The 14,270-nt window shown below is 40.7% G+C and overlaps 2 protein-coding genes across 4 annotated transcripts; one reads left to right on the top strand and one right to left on the bottom strand.

The window, feature by feature from the left end:
• Positions 1-277: 277 nt before the first annotated feature.
• Positions 278-5,035, top strand: LOC148740485 (uncharacterized). Of its 3 annotated transcripts, XM_088748536.1 has the most exons (5): positions 279-1,008; positions 2,016-2,744; positions 2,964-3,239; positions 3,483-3,716; positions 4,189-5,035. In XM_088748536.1, exons 1-5 carry the CDS (start codon positions 729-731, stop codon positions 4,524-4,526), a joined length of 1,857 nt encoding a protein of 618 aa, XP_088604662.1. In that variant the 5' UTR covers positions 279-728; the 3' UTR covers positions 4,527-5,035. The 3 variants fall into 3 exon arrangements, with proteins under 3 accessions (XP_088604661.1, XP_088604662.1, XP_088604664.1); XM_088748535.1 differs by having other exon boundaries at positions 278-1,008; positions 2,016-3,239; XM_088748538.1 differs by having other exon boundaries at positions 887-1,008; positions 1,899-3,239.
• A 604-nt stretch (positions 5,036-5,639) lies between these two features.
• Positions 5,640-14,024, bottom strand: LOC148740484 (organic cation transporter protein-like). Its single transcript, XM_088748553.1, has 8 exons — positions 13,663-14,024; positions 11,730-12,157; positions 10,675-10,881; positions 10,140-10,274; positions 9,444-9,538; positions 9,243-9,351; positions 8,467-8,678; positions 5,640-7,547 (listed from the first exon to the last, which is right to left on the bottom strand). The coding sequence occupies exons 1-8, from the start codon at positions 14,008-14,010 to the stop codon at positions 7,513-7,515; spliced, it is 1,569 nt and encodes a 522-aa protein (XP_088604679.1). The 5' UTR covers positions 14,011-14,024; the 3' UTR covers positions 5,640-7,512.
• Positions 14,025-14,270: the final 246 nt, after the last annotated feature.

Below are 14,270 nucleotides of genomic sequence, written 5' to 3'. Positions count from 1 at the left end.
GGGAGAACTAGACTCGCTTTCCGCTGCTCTCTCGAGTCCGGCCTTTTTCGTGGGTTCGGTGAGAAGCGCGTAGGTTCAAGAAGGAGCGCGGGCTCCGGTTACCGAACAGCGGCAGGTAATCGAGCCTGAGGGAGAACGCGTCGCGTTACAGGACCAAAAGAACAGCTGCGACGGCACCTATTAAAGTTGAACCCACGGATCAGAATAGCATTCTTGGTCGATGCCTGATTATTAAGCTATTCTAAACTTTATTTTCAGCACGGTTTCATCATGGAATCTACATCTGATGGGTTACTATTACATTAACGAAATGTATTTACATTGGAAAGTTTTTTAAAAAAATTACAGTTTAAAAGTAGTGGAAAGTAAGACTAATTACACAAACAAAGCAAAATTCCAAATTTTAAGGTAAAATTGAATTCTAAACTTAACTACGATAGGGTTATTGCCAGTGAGTATGCAGTCGTTTTTCTATCCCTATCTGATGTATATTTTCTATATACTTCCATTTCATAATTCATTTACCCTCTCCGAAAAAATTTCAGTCAAAAGACCTCTTCTTATGAAATTTAATCTGTTTTGTCTGACAACTGTGTAAATGATATTCTTGGCTATAAGGGGTAAGCTGAAGCAGTTGCTGAAAGTAATGTTTCGTGTTAACTTACGGAGGCGAATCAGTCCCTGTGAGTGAACCATATTTTACCTGTTTAAAGACCACTAATACAGAAATGGATGCAAAGAAGAACGTCCGTGCGAAACCTAGTGAAAAGATCAGAGGAATTTCCGTGGCTATTTCGGTGACTTCCTTGACTCTTGTGATGTTGCTGTTTATGAGGATCGAGTTTGTATACAAGAATTCGAAAGCGCTGGAAACAAGGCTTGAAAATCGAATTCAGCGGATTGACGATGACTTGAAAGCCAAGTTAAAGAGAATTGTGGAGAAGAGGTTACCGTTTCAGGAAACTGTACAAACAAGAAAGAGTAAGGGAAGGCCTGATGTTATCTTTGGTAAGTCACTTGTTACACGAAGCTCTGTTCTTAAACCCTTTAATCAGCGACATTACTTTATCGTACCACAAAGAGATTTTCTTTGCCAGTCTAACTCTCCATTACAGCAACATGCAGATTACTCAACTTTTAGCTACAATTCCATTTTCGATAACCATAAAATCAGACACAGCCGAAATATCAGTTAAGTTGTATTTTACATGTTTGTTATCCTGCCTTCTGCCCGTGACATGCAGAGATTAAGTTTCCCAAGAGGCCAAACTCAAGTGTCGTTGAGATCTCAATTAATTTCTCTTTTAACCAGCCTTATGCAACAAAATGCCCCTTAAGGAAATCAACGATGACTTGTTTTCCTCATCATTACACTTTGTGATTGGGGTCATTGAAAACATCTGCTTTCGTATAACGATAGCATTAGGGTGACGTGCATTCGTGCGTCAGGCCACTGAAGAATGCATATTGGATCAAGTGACATTTTGTTGAACTAAATCGCAGTAATGATTCCCACTGTTTTAAATTCCTGAAACACAGCAGTATACATTTTCATTCTCTTAGACTAATGCGTTTGATCCCCGCCAATTTTTGGCACCGAGATTTTCACGAACGTAGAATTTGAAATATTTCCGAGGAACAGGACGCAATGAGCGATGCGCGATGTTCAATGTCCTTGCTTAACATGATCTCTCAGCTGAAATGTCTCAAGACTGACGGTAGCCTTGGACAGCCCTCGGGTTATTTTTGGACAAAATGTTTAGAAGTAAAAGGTTCCCTTTATTAATTATTCTGCTCCTCAACTCTGACTGTATTTTAGGTTGAGTTACACAATTTTACAACGATCTCGTGAGCATAAGAAAGTTTTTAAAATTTCATTTTTGTCTTTATTTTCTTAGTTCTTCCTCTTCACCGTAAACATTGATTGTTAAACGAATACATCGACTCAGCTTCTTCTTTCACACTTTAAAATGCATTTATCCCAAAATAAATGTTTCTTATCGTAACTTCGAAAGGTTTTGAAAGCAAAGAAGGAACTGTGTCATCAGGCATCCATGATCATCAAAGAGAGAGAAGAAATGTTGCTGCAGGAACAATAACTCTGCAGCAAGTTCGCCAGGAAATCAACAACAAACTCAATGAGTACTGCAATGTCACAAACAACATTTGCCAGACAGGACCTCCAGGTCCTCCAGGTGCCCATGGGTATCCAGGCTACAAAGGAGAAAAAGGAGCCCCTGGCAAAATCGGCCCACAAGGCCCTCAAGGTCCTATCGGGGCTCCAGGCGTGAGTGGCAAAAGAGGACCTGTGGGACCTCAGGGAGTAAAAGGCGACAAAGGCGATAAAGGGTCCGTTGGAGCATCCGGTATTAGAGGAGAGACTGGATCCAAGGGTAATCAAGGACGAAAAGGATCTATTGGCTTAAAAGGAAACAAAGGCAGCAGAGGATTGGTTGGTATTCAGGGACCAAAAGGAGAATGTGTTGTTCCACCGAAGATCAGTGTGTATCCAGTATCTCAGGAAGTCTTTGTGAACGAGCCAGCAATATTTTACTGTTGGGTTCAAGGCCATCTGTCGTCCAAGATAACTTGGCGTAAGCTTGGAAGCTCTCTATCTGGTGCTACTGTGGAAGATGATGCGCTTCGAATCAACAGCGTACAAAGGTCGCATGTTGGGTCATACCTTTGTACAGCTCACACAGCTCTAGGAATGTTCAAAACAATAACCAGGTTACATTTAAAAGGTAGCATCTTTCATAATCTAAGTATCACCTTTGTTCAGTTACATCCAAGAGGACTAAATCCCAACCGAGATGGTTTTGGTGCTCCTTTTCTTTTCGGTAACGCCACAAGCCAGCAAACGAATATGATAAGTTTTCTCGCGCCTTCTTTAGCTCAGACATTTAAAAATCCTTTTAACAAGCTTGTTGTGTGTAGTGATTTGATATGCCTTCTTTTTTCAGAGCCACCTAAATTTTCCAACAGGCCACCTACAATGGTCACCACAGTGCTAGGAGCTAATGTAACCCTCTGCTGCGAGGCCTCCGGTTTTCCTAGTCCAAAAGTTGAATGGTTGTGGACTCAAAAGACTTCCGACTCATTCACGCTTTTTCAGGAAGATGGATGTCTCTTAGCTATCGCGATTAAAGAGAGCGTTGAGGAAGATTTCATGTGTAGGGCTTCAAATAGCTTTGGATTGGCTGAGACAACAACCACGGTGTTAACAGCTAGAATAGGAGGTAATGCTCATTGGTTACTTTCTCTGGGCACGAGGAGCTTGACAGAGAATATTAAATGAGATTTTTATCGCTTTTCTTGATAATGAAAGGTGTATAATAGACGGCTCCAGTGTTACAGATATTGCAAAATAAAAATACATTTCGTTTGACCCAAATTGATTTCCGACATCAAGGAACTACAGTAGATCGCTTATAAATTGGGCAATTAGAACAACCCTTTCTTTGTTTCTCTTCCGTATCAAGGTTTGGAGCAATCAGCAATACTAGCAAACAAATATCTCTACCTGCGCACTTTGCGTTTTTGGTTAGGATCTGTTAGGCAGAGCAAATCTTTTTACTGGAAGCGCTGTTGGCGAGCATCTGTGGATGGTTGGGCTACCTCCACCTTCCACTCATTGTGTGATAACAAAGGGCCAACAGTGACCATTATCCGTGTGGGAAGATACATCTTTGGTGGATACACCAGCACATCATGGAGTAAGTAAATAATCAATTGCTTTAATTTCCCTTTTCCTCTTCGCTGAGAAAGATGTCTATATTTAACTTATGAAACTGCACGCCGTTAATTATTGTTCGAGAACTCACGAAAGGGACTTTTATTTAAAAGTCCCTCTTCTGAAATAACTTCAACCTGGGGATAGATTTTGTCAAAGATTTCCTGTTGTCTGATTATCTTGTTGGAATTGTTCTACTTTGACAAAAGATCATGCCCGATTAGATACAACTGTTCCCTGTATTTACGCAACAATTCCTTCAGTTGTAGGAATGGCTCCAATCATCCGTGCTGTAGAATTTTCTGTTCTATAGCTCTTTGTTTTACCGTCGTTGTTACCTAAAAGTACGTTTCTTATTCGTTTTAAATGCTTCTATGGCCTACCATCACAAATATTCACTTTCACCTCTCATACTGAAATAGTTCGTAATTCTTTTTTACCATTTTGTTCATTAGCTTCCAGTTGTGGATACCAATACAGTTCAAGCGCCTTTTTGTTCTCATTGGTTAACAAGCCAGACTGGGGACCAGTGAAACTGTCTCAAACAGGAAAGTATAGTTCTCGTCGTCGCTCCTTTTACAGTTGTTCTAGCTATGCACCCACATTTGGTGGAGGACACGATATTTACATTGCCAGCTACGCCTCATCCAACACAAACTCTTACTCAAACCTTGGATTCACCTACAGTCCACCATCTGGGCACAGTTATAGAAGCTCCTTCACCCAATCATTCCTGGCAGGAAGTTACGAATTTCAACCTGATGAAGTTGAAGTGTTTTATGAAACTACTTGAAACAAACGAACTGAAGTAACGGTGATATTCCAAATTCCCTGTTCACTGACAATCGAGTCAGACGTTTATGCCTCTGTTAAGGCCTCAAAGATAAAAGCTTAAAGAGATCTTTATGTAACAGCACTATACTGTCCAAATTGTACGAAAATTATTAAGCAGAATGACATCATGGTCGACTTGCGGATAAACCGTGTAGAATATCATTCGATTACATAGTGATTGTACATAAAGCTAATAATCTTGTGATTACAAAAACAAAATGAAGCCGTTATCATCAAAAAGTCCTTCCCCATTTTAACGATCGGTGCGCCATCTTTAATTAGATGCATACCCTCCCCAGACTCCTATGACCGTGAACACCACCAAATGTGCATATCGAGTACCCCACATCACTTGTCCCATGATTTGCATGTCACCGAGTAAAGGAGGGCTTTAACTTTGTGTGTACTTTTCTATTAGAATGTAATGAAGTTGTATGGTCGAGTAATGATAAAGATTGGTTTATTGAAGTTTTGGTGTTAATGTTTGATGGTTGTGTTTAATACTAGAGAAAATCAAATGTCGATATTTTCTTGGTTCGATGTGATGCAATTGGATAGATGTTTAACCATTGCTACCCTCCAGGTGCGAGACGCAGTTTATAACCTTGGGAAACAATTGAAATGAAAGGGGAGATGTCCCCTTGTAAAGCCTGATAATAAGTTTGTGAGATAAGTTTTTCCACAGGCAAGGAAAGTAAACTCAACCGGGACCGTTAATTTGGGCAACTTCTCCGAAAAAGCTTAGTTAATAATTGAGGAGAATATGCTACCTTTCTATAACATCGATCAAGAAATGGTTAGATATTGTAGTCTTCTAGGGACGAATAAATGGAGGTCCTGTCTCCTGCATCTATTAATTAGTTAATTGGGTTAGGCAGGGGACGTTAAAGAACCCACTTCACGAGATTACTGTGATGTGGTCTGGCCTGGTTACTGGGAATTGGGGGGAGGGGGCATCTGTTATATTCGCGTTCATTTGATTGTAAACTGCTTAGCAGTCTGGAAAAGTCCCCCGTACAGTGTTGTAATGCGCAATTGAAAAAAATATTGATAATTGTGCAATAGAAACTTATAAAATTATTAATTATTATTGTTATGGCTCGAAACATCTGTGTTTAAAACTCAGGCATTCACCTTCAACAGTGTTACGTTGGTAATCACTCCAGTTTAATACGAACAGGGGATGTGTTATCCGTCTGGTACCTTTTTCAACTCCAGACCGTCCAAATAAACGCGCAACCGAAGAAAAATACAAAACCGACCAGGCACAAACAAATTCCGTCGCGACTAACTTACGTCAGTAGCAAACAACTTTGCGCTAAACGCTTTACTCAATTTCCAAGTATAATACTTGCTCGGTCTCGCTAAACAAAACCTGACACGTCACAAAAAAAACTAAACATTCTCTAGTCATTTCCTTTCTTTTTCTCTTTTCTTAACTATTATTAATAATTGCAAGAAATATACAACTTTTATGAAAGACATGTTTCGGCATGCCATCTTTAGTCAATGAGTAACTGAGTATGAACAATTATATAGCATACAAGTAGATGAACAAATTATTTACAATATGATGTAATACAAAAGCGGGTACTAATTACAACGTGACACCAAAACATCAAAGGTGTAAACTAGAACGCTAGGAAAGTGATAATTATAATGCTGTAATTGTTTGTTAAGTTCAGGTTTGATCTTTTTTATATAAAAAGTCTCTTTGAGTTTTAAATCAATTGAGTTGTTAGTAAAATCCAGAATACTAAAACAAGAATGGGAGTCAAACAACAACAAACATATGAAACATATGTATGAACTGCGGTTATGAAACGTATATATCCACTTGTGGTTCGAATCCCGTACAGGCCTGAAACTTTTTTTTTTTTTTTTTTTTTTTTTTCAGGTCTGATTTTCACTATTGCTCAAATAGTGCTTTACTGCGAAGGATCGTGCATATATAAAAAGGGGAGTATTTGTTCTTACAAGAAGGAGATGTGTTGAAGTGCTTAAAAATATGCGAGTTTTTATCGCTTCCGTGTGCTCATTTATCCTAGCAGAAAAGTGGCGACTAGTTTCACCAATATAACAGAAATTGCATCCCGCACAAGAAAATTGGTAAACTACCATGGATTTTAGAGCATCAGGAGTACGATCTTTAACACTAAACATGTATTTGATTTTAAAAGAAGTGAAAACTAGTTTGATATTTAGGTACGATTTGCAAAAGCGCTTAGTGAGTTGTCGGAATTTAAGGTTCGCTATTTTAGAATAATAGCCGACAAAAGGGAGTTTAAAGTAACGTGTATTGTTGTCATCATTAATGTTCCGGCTTTTTTGAGAAGAAGACCTTTCAAGGTACCGCTTGAAAGTTCTGTCAATAATATGCGAAGGAAAAGAATTAAACACCTTTGATGTTTTGGTGTCACGTGGTAATTAGTACCCGCTTTTGTATTACATCCTCTTGTAAATAATTTATTCATCTACTTGTATGCTATAAAATTGTTCACACTCAGTTACTCATTGACTGAAGATGGCCGCATGCCATGCCGAAACATGTCTTTCGAAAAAGTTTTATATTTCTTACAATATCTATCATACTTGCTATTATTACGACCTTATGGAAATATTACTGATAAACCTTCACATATTCACAGATACACATAGCCCTAAGAAATCATTTATTGTTGAAGGTCTCTATACACAAATTTACTAGCTTGATCATAAGTGTCACGCTTATAGTTTGGGTTATTAAGCTGTCTCTGTTTTAGGAGGGAAATTCTATAACTACCAGAACTCCGAGAAATTACTTCAGACACTCACAAATGTACCCTAAGATGGTCTCACCTAAGTCCTATTAATTCAAAGATTTACTTTCAAGGTAAAGTCGTTGGTAAATGTCCAGAGAACTAATACGGTAATGTAAAAAGGCAACAGAAAGCAGCAGTCAATCCTCATTTCTTTAGTTCTTTAAGAGGATGGTCTTTATCTGAAAACAAGCGAAAATAATTAACACAGTTCTGTTTTAATATTCAACAATAATAGGGTACATGTAGATAAACAATAATCTCTACCGGGGGCTCCTGCCAACCTCCTTCCCAGGGTCTCTGATCTTACCGCCCCCCCTACAGCGAGGGGGGAGAGACCCTGGGAACGAGGTTGGGCTTCCTACCTCTACTTGGCTATAAATATGCTGGCTATTTTACCGCGGACTTTAATATTTCTTCTCAGAGGCGAACAGTTGTCCGTGGGCGTAGTCTGTAATCAGTAAGTCAGGCAAATTATGCCTTGCCTGACTTTTGTTCTGGTTGTTTTTCAGTGTTGTTTTTGCTGTTATGCAGATGGCCGTGTCTTCTCGAGGGAGAGTAATGAAGAATAAGGAGGCGGCGTGGCCGAGTGGTTAGGGTGCTGGACTTGTAATCCGGTGTTCAGGGTTTGTTGAAGACAAGAGAGGCCTTAACGGTTTACACTCTCTCGTAATAAGTTAGCTCTCACTGTATTTTAAGCAACCGGCTCCTGTGATACAGTAAACCTGTACTGTATAGGCCGGTCACTAATAATGCGTCGACATACCACGCCCCGTGTACAGCGAATATTGACAGTGAATTGAATCCTTATTCAGTTATATCCTCCCCCCTCCCTATAGAGGAAGTGGACACTCACAATCGGTCCTTTCGTGACCTAAAACCTGTATTAGGTGAACAATTCAAAAGGTCTTAGTGTAGATTTAACATGTTTCAGCAAACAAGTTCAGTTTAAAACCTGTTTCTTCATTGTAAAGGACCGTAACTTAAGTTTGTCAGTAGAATACTTTTTCAAACGAATACCCTTATTAAGGCGGACACTAGTAATCTGTCCGGGGTATTACAAGTCTCGCTGAACCTAAATATCTTGCAAGAAAAGTATACCTTCCTGTTTTTCGTCGGTGTCTTCCATAACTTCAGCGGTGTGCTTCCCAAGAGTCTCTGGAAGGACCCAACAAAAAACTGCAGCAATGAAAGACAAGCCTCCCATTAAGGCGAAAGGCAAAATGGCGTTAATACGAGTCATTTCCACCACAAAGGGAGAGCTTGCTGCCCCAATACGACTTGCTACGGATACCATACCCATGCCGCTGTTTCTGAAATGAAATTATAAACAATTGACTTGAAAGCTAAGAGAAGAAATTCCTTGTTCTTGGTTTGCGGACCCTGTTCTACACCCTGCACCTGAAGAAGGCTGGTTTGGCCAACCGAAATATAGTGCTCCGTCTTAAAATGTACTTATCTACGTTGTATCGGTCTTGCCTCTATATTTATATTTCATATTCCTGTTCCACACACTTTAGCCTGTTCATTCTTTTCTTCACCCATTCTTGTTTATCTTACCTCATTCCTTATTCCACTTTTCTTGTTTCTCCCTTCCTTATTCTTTTTTCTCCGAGTACTTTCGCCCTGTGCTCCGTGCCCCGTGCCCCGTGCCCCGTGCCCCGCCCCTCGTGCCCCGCGCCCCGCGCCTCGCGCCCCGTGCCCCGTGCCCCGTGCCCCGTGCCCCGTGCCCCGTGCCCCGTGCCCCGTGCCCCGTGCCCCGTGCCCCGTGCCCCGTGCCCCGTGCCCCGTGCCCCGTGCCCCGTGCCCCGTGCCCCGAGGCAAGAGTTACAAGGGTTCTACCGCTTAACCGTGAGGCAACTTAATTTGAATCTCACCTAACAATCGTTGGGAAAAGTTCAGCGGAGAAAACGTAAATGGCGTTGAAAGAAGTGGTAATACAGAGTTTACCCAGAGTGCCAAGCGTCACTCGACCAGCGATGTAACCTGAAAAGAAACATACTAAATGGTTTCGTGAAAATTTACGGGGAATTTGAGTTGATATCAGAAAAAGATCAAGATCATCGTTTCTCAAATACCTGTGTTATTAGTACCATTTGGTATTAAGGAAACTGCCACCACAGTGACTCCTGCTAAAATCATATAAGCTACTAAAGTTTTCCGACGACCAAACCTGGTAAAGGAAAAAGCACATGCAATTGGTTAAAACATGTATTTGTTTTCATAAAGATAAGTGACAAATTAGTTTTCAATTAAATTTCCGATCTAGTGTGAAACAAAGGGAAAATAATTCTCTTTAACAGACTTCATTTCGCTTTCTTGATTCCGTTCTTCCTCAAGTAGAGATCCTACGGGAAAGGAGCGTGGGCTCAGTAAAGCCTAACAGCGGCCGGCTATTAAGCCAATCTTGTCAAAAGTGACTCAGCAATCAAACTTCAGGTATGCGCAAGAGAATTATTTACCCGTCCAAGACTGCAGTTCGGGTAGTCGAAAGCTGGTATAGTCCTCGTAGTTTTTAATCGTTTTCGCCAGAGATCGTTTTAATTTTCGACTAAGAATAAATTTTGGTTGGCTGCACGGCAGGAAGCCGCACAAAATATTTAAAAAAAAAAAAAACATTTACGGTTTTTCTGACAAAAAGATTTCATTACAAGCATTCAAATGATCTACCACCGCTAGCAGGAGTACGATCACTGGCCGTCTTGAAGTTTGATCATGCGCAGACCGTTGTGTCCTCAAACTTGCTGTTCGTCATAACTAAAATGTCCCAATACCTGTTACAGTTGTGAATAACCAGGATATTTGCAGGGATTTCCACCAAACTCGTTAGTATAAAATTCAAATAGATACTTCCTCCAAATTCTCCTGAACTCAGTGACAGCCCATAATATACCATGCCGTTCACAAACCTGAAACAAATATTTGAAAATTTAGGAAACAAAGAAAAGAAACTTAAACCGGATCAGAACAAGACTTCGATAAGAATGTGACACGTCTTCAAAAGTGCGGACTCTTCCAAATTTGAAGAATCATACAGAGGTGGGTCAAGGATGGAGTAGACTATCTCAGATTACAAATGAAAACTAAAAAAAAGGTTAGTCTTGGTCGTGGATTAAAATTATTTACAACTGGCTACGTTCCTAAGTTTTTTCTTCCTCTGAGCCCTCTGTCCCACACCCTGGGGTTAAAGAGGGGAGCAGGGAGGGGAAATTTCAACTCCAAGCCCTCTATATCTCACCCGGGGATTGAAGGGTGAAGGGGAGTGGGGTGAGGATAAATTTTGGGAACGAGGCTTCTTTCAATACTGACCAAGCATAACACTGGATTAGAGACAGCTTTGCCATGTTCCATGTTTTAAACAGCTCAAGGATCCCATTACACGAGGTGGTTACTGGAACGCGTAGTTCCTCGTTTGGCATCTCCTTCTTGTTCACTCTGGCGACATTGGACAAAATTTCTCGCGCTTTCTCCTTCTGTCCTTTGACAAGAAGCCACCGCACTGATTCTGGAATGAACCTTTGAGGAAAAGAAAGAGGCAGGTTTGAGGTTTGAGACAGCAAGGGAAGGAATAAGCTTCTGTTACCCTTTGGACTGTAATAGTTTTCATTACTTCAAATATTAATCTCGTTTGACCTTTCCCTCACAACCATGACAAAAATTACTCGTAACTGTTTAAAATCCCATCTGCATTGGCCACTTGAAGAGTCTACTCTTTACCGAGAACAATTCAAACAAGTACAGGGTGTAGGATTTAATGCAAGCACCATCAGGGGAAACTCAACCCGTGCTTGGATTTCCCAGAGGGTAAACTGCTAGCCGTAAAACTGCCGACAAAATTAGCCTTAAGGCGCAACGATTGAAACATTTTAACCGTTAATCGTGAAGAAAGTTAATCGTAAAAATTTTTGTTTCACTCACAAATGAATGAAGTTAAACCGTTAGCCTTAAAATGGCAAAAATTTCAACCGTTGACCGTAAACGCCATCGCCCTATTGAGACCCTCTTTCCAGTGTTGACAGCTGGGAACTTGTGTTCTCTTCGCGCTCGTACTGGCTCATCCGGAATAAATAGCGGCTGTGCCTTTTGTATAGCTTTCGTGACGACTAAATTCGTCCTTATCAAATACTGATATAATACCTGACTGTTATTTCCTAAGAACAGATAAACAATTCTCCCACCTAAGTTCTGAACTTTACCCTGTAATTTTTTTTTGCAAGAATTTGATGTCCCATCAAGATAACACCTTAAAACCTGATGGGTTTGTTTATTCTCATTACCCGTTTACCCGATATTATATGATATTGCGAAGGGAAGTTATTTATTGATCACTTCTAAATTTCAAGTGACAAATATTTTTAACTTACTTCCAGAATATAAGGATGAAAATCCACGGAGCTGATGATATAATGAGTAGTGTCCTCCATTTACGAATAAAAAAGGCCTTCAGCCCCAAAATCATTAAGGCTGCGGTGAAGTAAAACCAAACAAGGGTCCCAGCCAGTGCTCTCTTCTCAGGTCCTACCAGCTCGGTGGCCAAAACAAACATTGACAGAAAACAGCCAGCCTCGAAAAATCCGATAATTACCCGGCACACAGCAATGATCCAGAACGCCTTGGCAAACGCCATAGCAAACGTTACAAGCAGCACTACTAACACGGAGGGGAACAGGACACTTTTGCGGCCATATCGGTCGGCGATGAAGCCCAATACAATGGCACCGATCGCCCAGCCAATGAACAACATGGAATTTGCAAGCCATCCCAGTAAGCTACGACCACACACCAAGTCAAACTAGAAAGAAAAACCAACAGCAGTTTAATGAACGTTATTAAATTGTAGGAATAAACCAATGCATGTAGTTTACGTTATTGCATGTTGATCTCCTATTATTAAGATTCTACCGTGTAACTGCAACTTACAACCGCTTGGCCGTGAAAGGTGTGGGTTCACGACTCATTGAATCTAGTAAAATATGTTATCATATCACTGGTGCGCGCTCTTAAAATGCAGGCTGGTTGGGGGTCGGGGAGTAAATATATGCATCTTGTCGTGTTCCACAGTCATCTCCAAAAAGAAAGCGTTTTGGGGGGAAATTTGCTCAGTTTAGCCACGCTGAAGCACTGAATAATAGCTTTGTTTCTCGTTGAGTCCAAGTCTTTGGAGGCCCAGAGAGGGGGACTAAATAGCGTCACGGTTATACGGTTTAGATCGGGGGATCTAAGTAACGAAGGTCGATTCTTGGAACCAAAAATGTCCTCGGAGAAATGATCGCGCATGTTTTGCGTCATATAGAGGTTATCGTTTACTTGTGCTGCATGGCGCTGTTACAGACTAAAACTTTTGGAGGGTCTAAATGGGATTAACTGTTAGCCTTAAAACGGCCGATAAATTTGGTCATTAAGCGTAAAAATTAAAAAGTTAGCTGTTAAAAATTTTCCGGTGACCACAATTGAAAGATAATAACCGTTAGCTATAAATTTGCCGAAATTTTCATTGATACCCGAAAAGCCATTATCCTAGTGAGACCCGCTTTCTGGAACCCGTATTAGAAAAACACGCTCCTTTCAGCAGGCGAGAGTCCAATAGCTATGTGTTTATTAAATTGTTAACATACAATAAAATACAGCTTTTAAATACCGTGACATAAATTTTTTCCTTACAAAATTTCCTATGTTATCTATTACGTAACATCTCTCTATCGGGGGAGAATACTCCGTTACTTGGCCTGAACAGGAGGGCGCCCCTGAGCAGCGAGTGGTTTTGGGACCTTGAATCTTAGACAGGGCTACGATACAGTATTAAATTGATTGTTTGGAGCGCGGTGCCTTTTCAGACTAGAAGTCTTCAATGGGGCTTGAATGTTGGTGCCGTTGCAAAGTCTATATTTGTGGTATTGCTAAATCTTTGGGTTTAATTCTAATTATTCCACTTGCATATACTACAGGTGCCTCTACGAGGCTGATAAGGCACAGTCCAGAACAGATTTTTGTCTCCAGTAGGCGTAAAAACGAAAATACTTTGTCTAAAACTGAGTCAGGATTTACTGGTCGCGTCGAGATACGAATACAAATCTTCTTACTTCTCCAGAACACTGGTTACAGGATCAATTTCATTACAACAACAAACCTTGTACGTATGATGCACGATCCTCGCAGTAGAGAGCGCTATTTACGCAATAGCGAAAATCAGACCTGAAAAAAATCAGGCCTGTACGGGATTCGAACCACTGACCTCTGCGATATTAGTGCATATATGAACTTCATATATTCATTGTATCTAACAAACCTTGTATTTACCTCAGTTACAATAGTCTCATGGGGTCCTTCGTAGAGATCGTACTCCGCAAACTTCCAATCGCCTCTCTGCAAAGAACATCTCCTCCCATAAAGCTGTTTGGGTTTGGTAGATGTGCTGTAAACAGCGCTCTCTTCTAAAGAGCCGTTAGCCGATGAGTTACTCGATTCCAAACATGCCACGCTCTGCTTAGCGCACTTCCAAGGAGGCTCATATGCCACAAATACCATGATCAGCGTTTGATATGTGATGGGAAAGAAGATGAACGTGAATAGAACTAAAATGCGAATTTGATAAGGACCGAATTGGCCGATGCGTCTCAAAACGGAATCGACATCTACGCCAGCCATGTTGCTTCGAAGGAAAAGAGATCAAAGCCGGGCCGGGCGGGGCGGGGCGGAGCGGGTTAACCCTTGGGTCGGTTTGTTTTGTGACCGGGTCAGTTTTGTAATTTCATCGTAAACTAATCCGGTAACTCTAGAGGAGCTGGGTGACAATAAGTTGAGTACTCTTTTTTACAGTGCGCAGATCTCTATACCAGTACAAGGGAATCCACAAAATATAAAGCTCTGCTCTGTACGAGGGAAAAACTCCAAAATGGAATAAATAA

Source organism: Stylophora pistillata, chromosome 2, assembly GCF_964205215.1.
Source record: "Stylophora pistillata chromosome 2, jaStyPist1.2, whole genome shotgun sequence".
Lineage (NCBI taxonomy): Eukaryota > Metazoa > Cnidaria > Anthozoa > Scleractinia > Pocilloporidae > Stylophora > Stylophora pistillata.
This window is presented reverse-complemented; position numbering and strand designations above follow the sequence as displayed.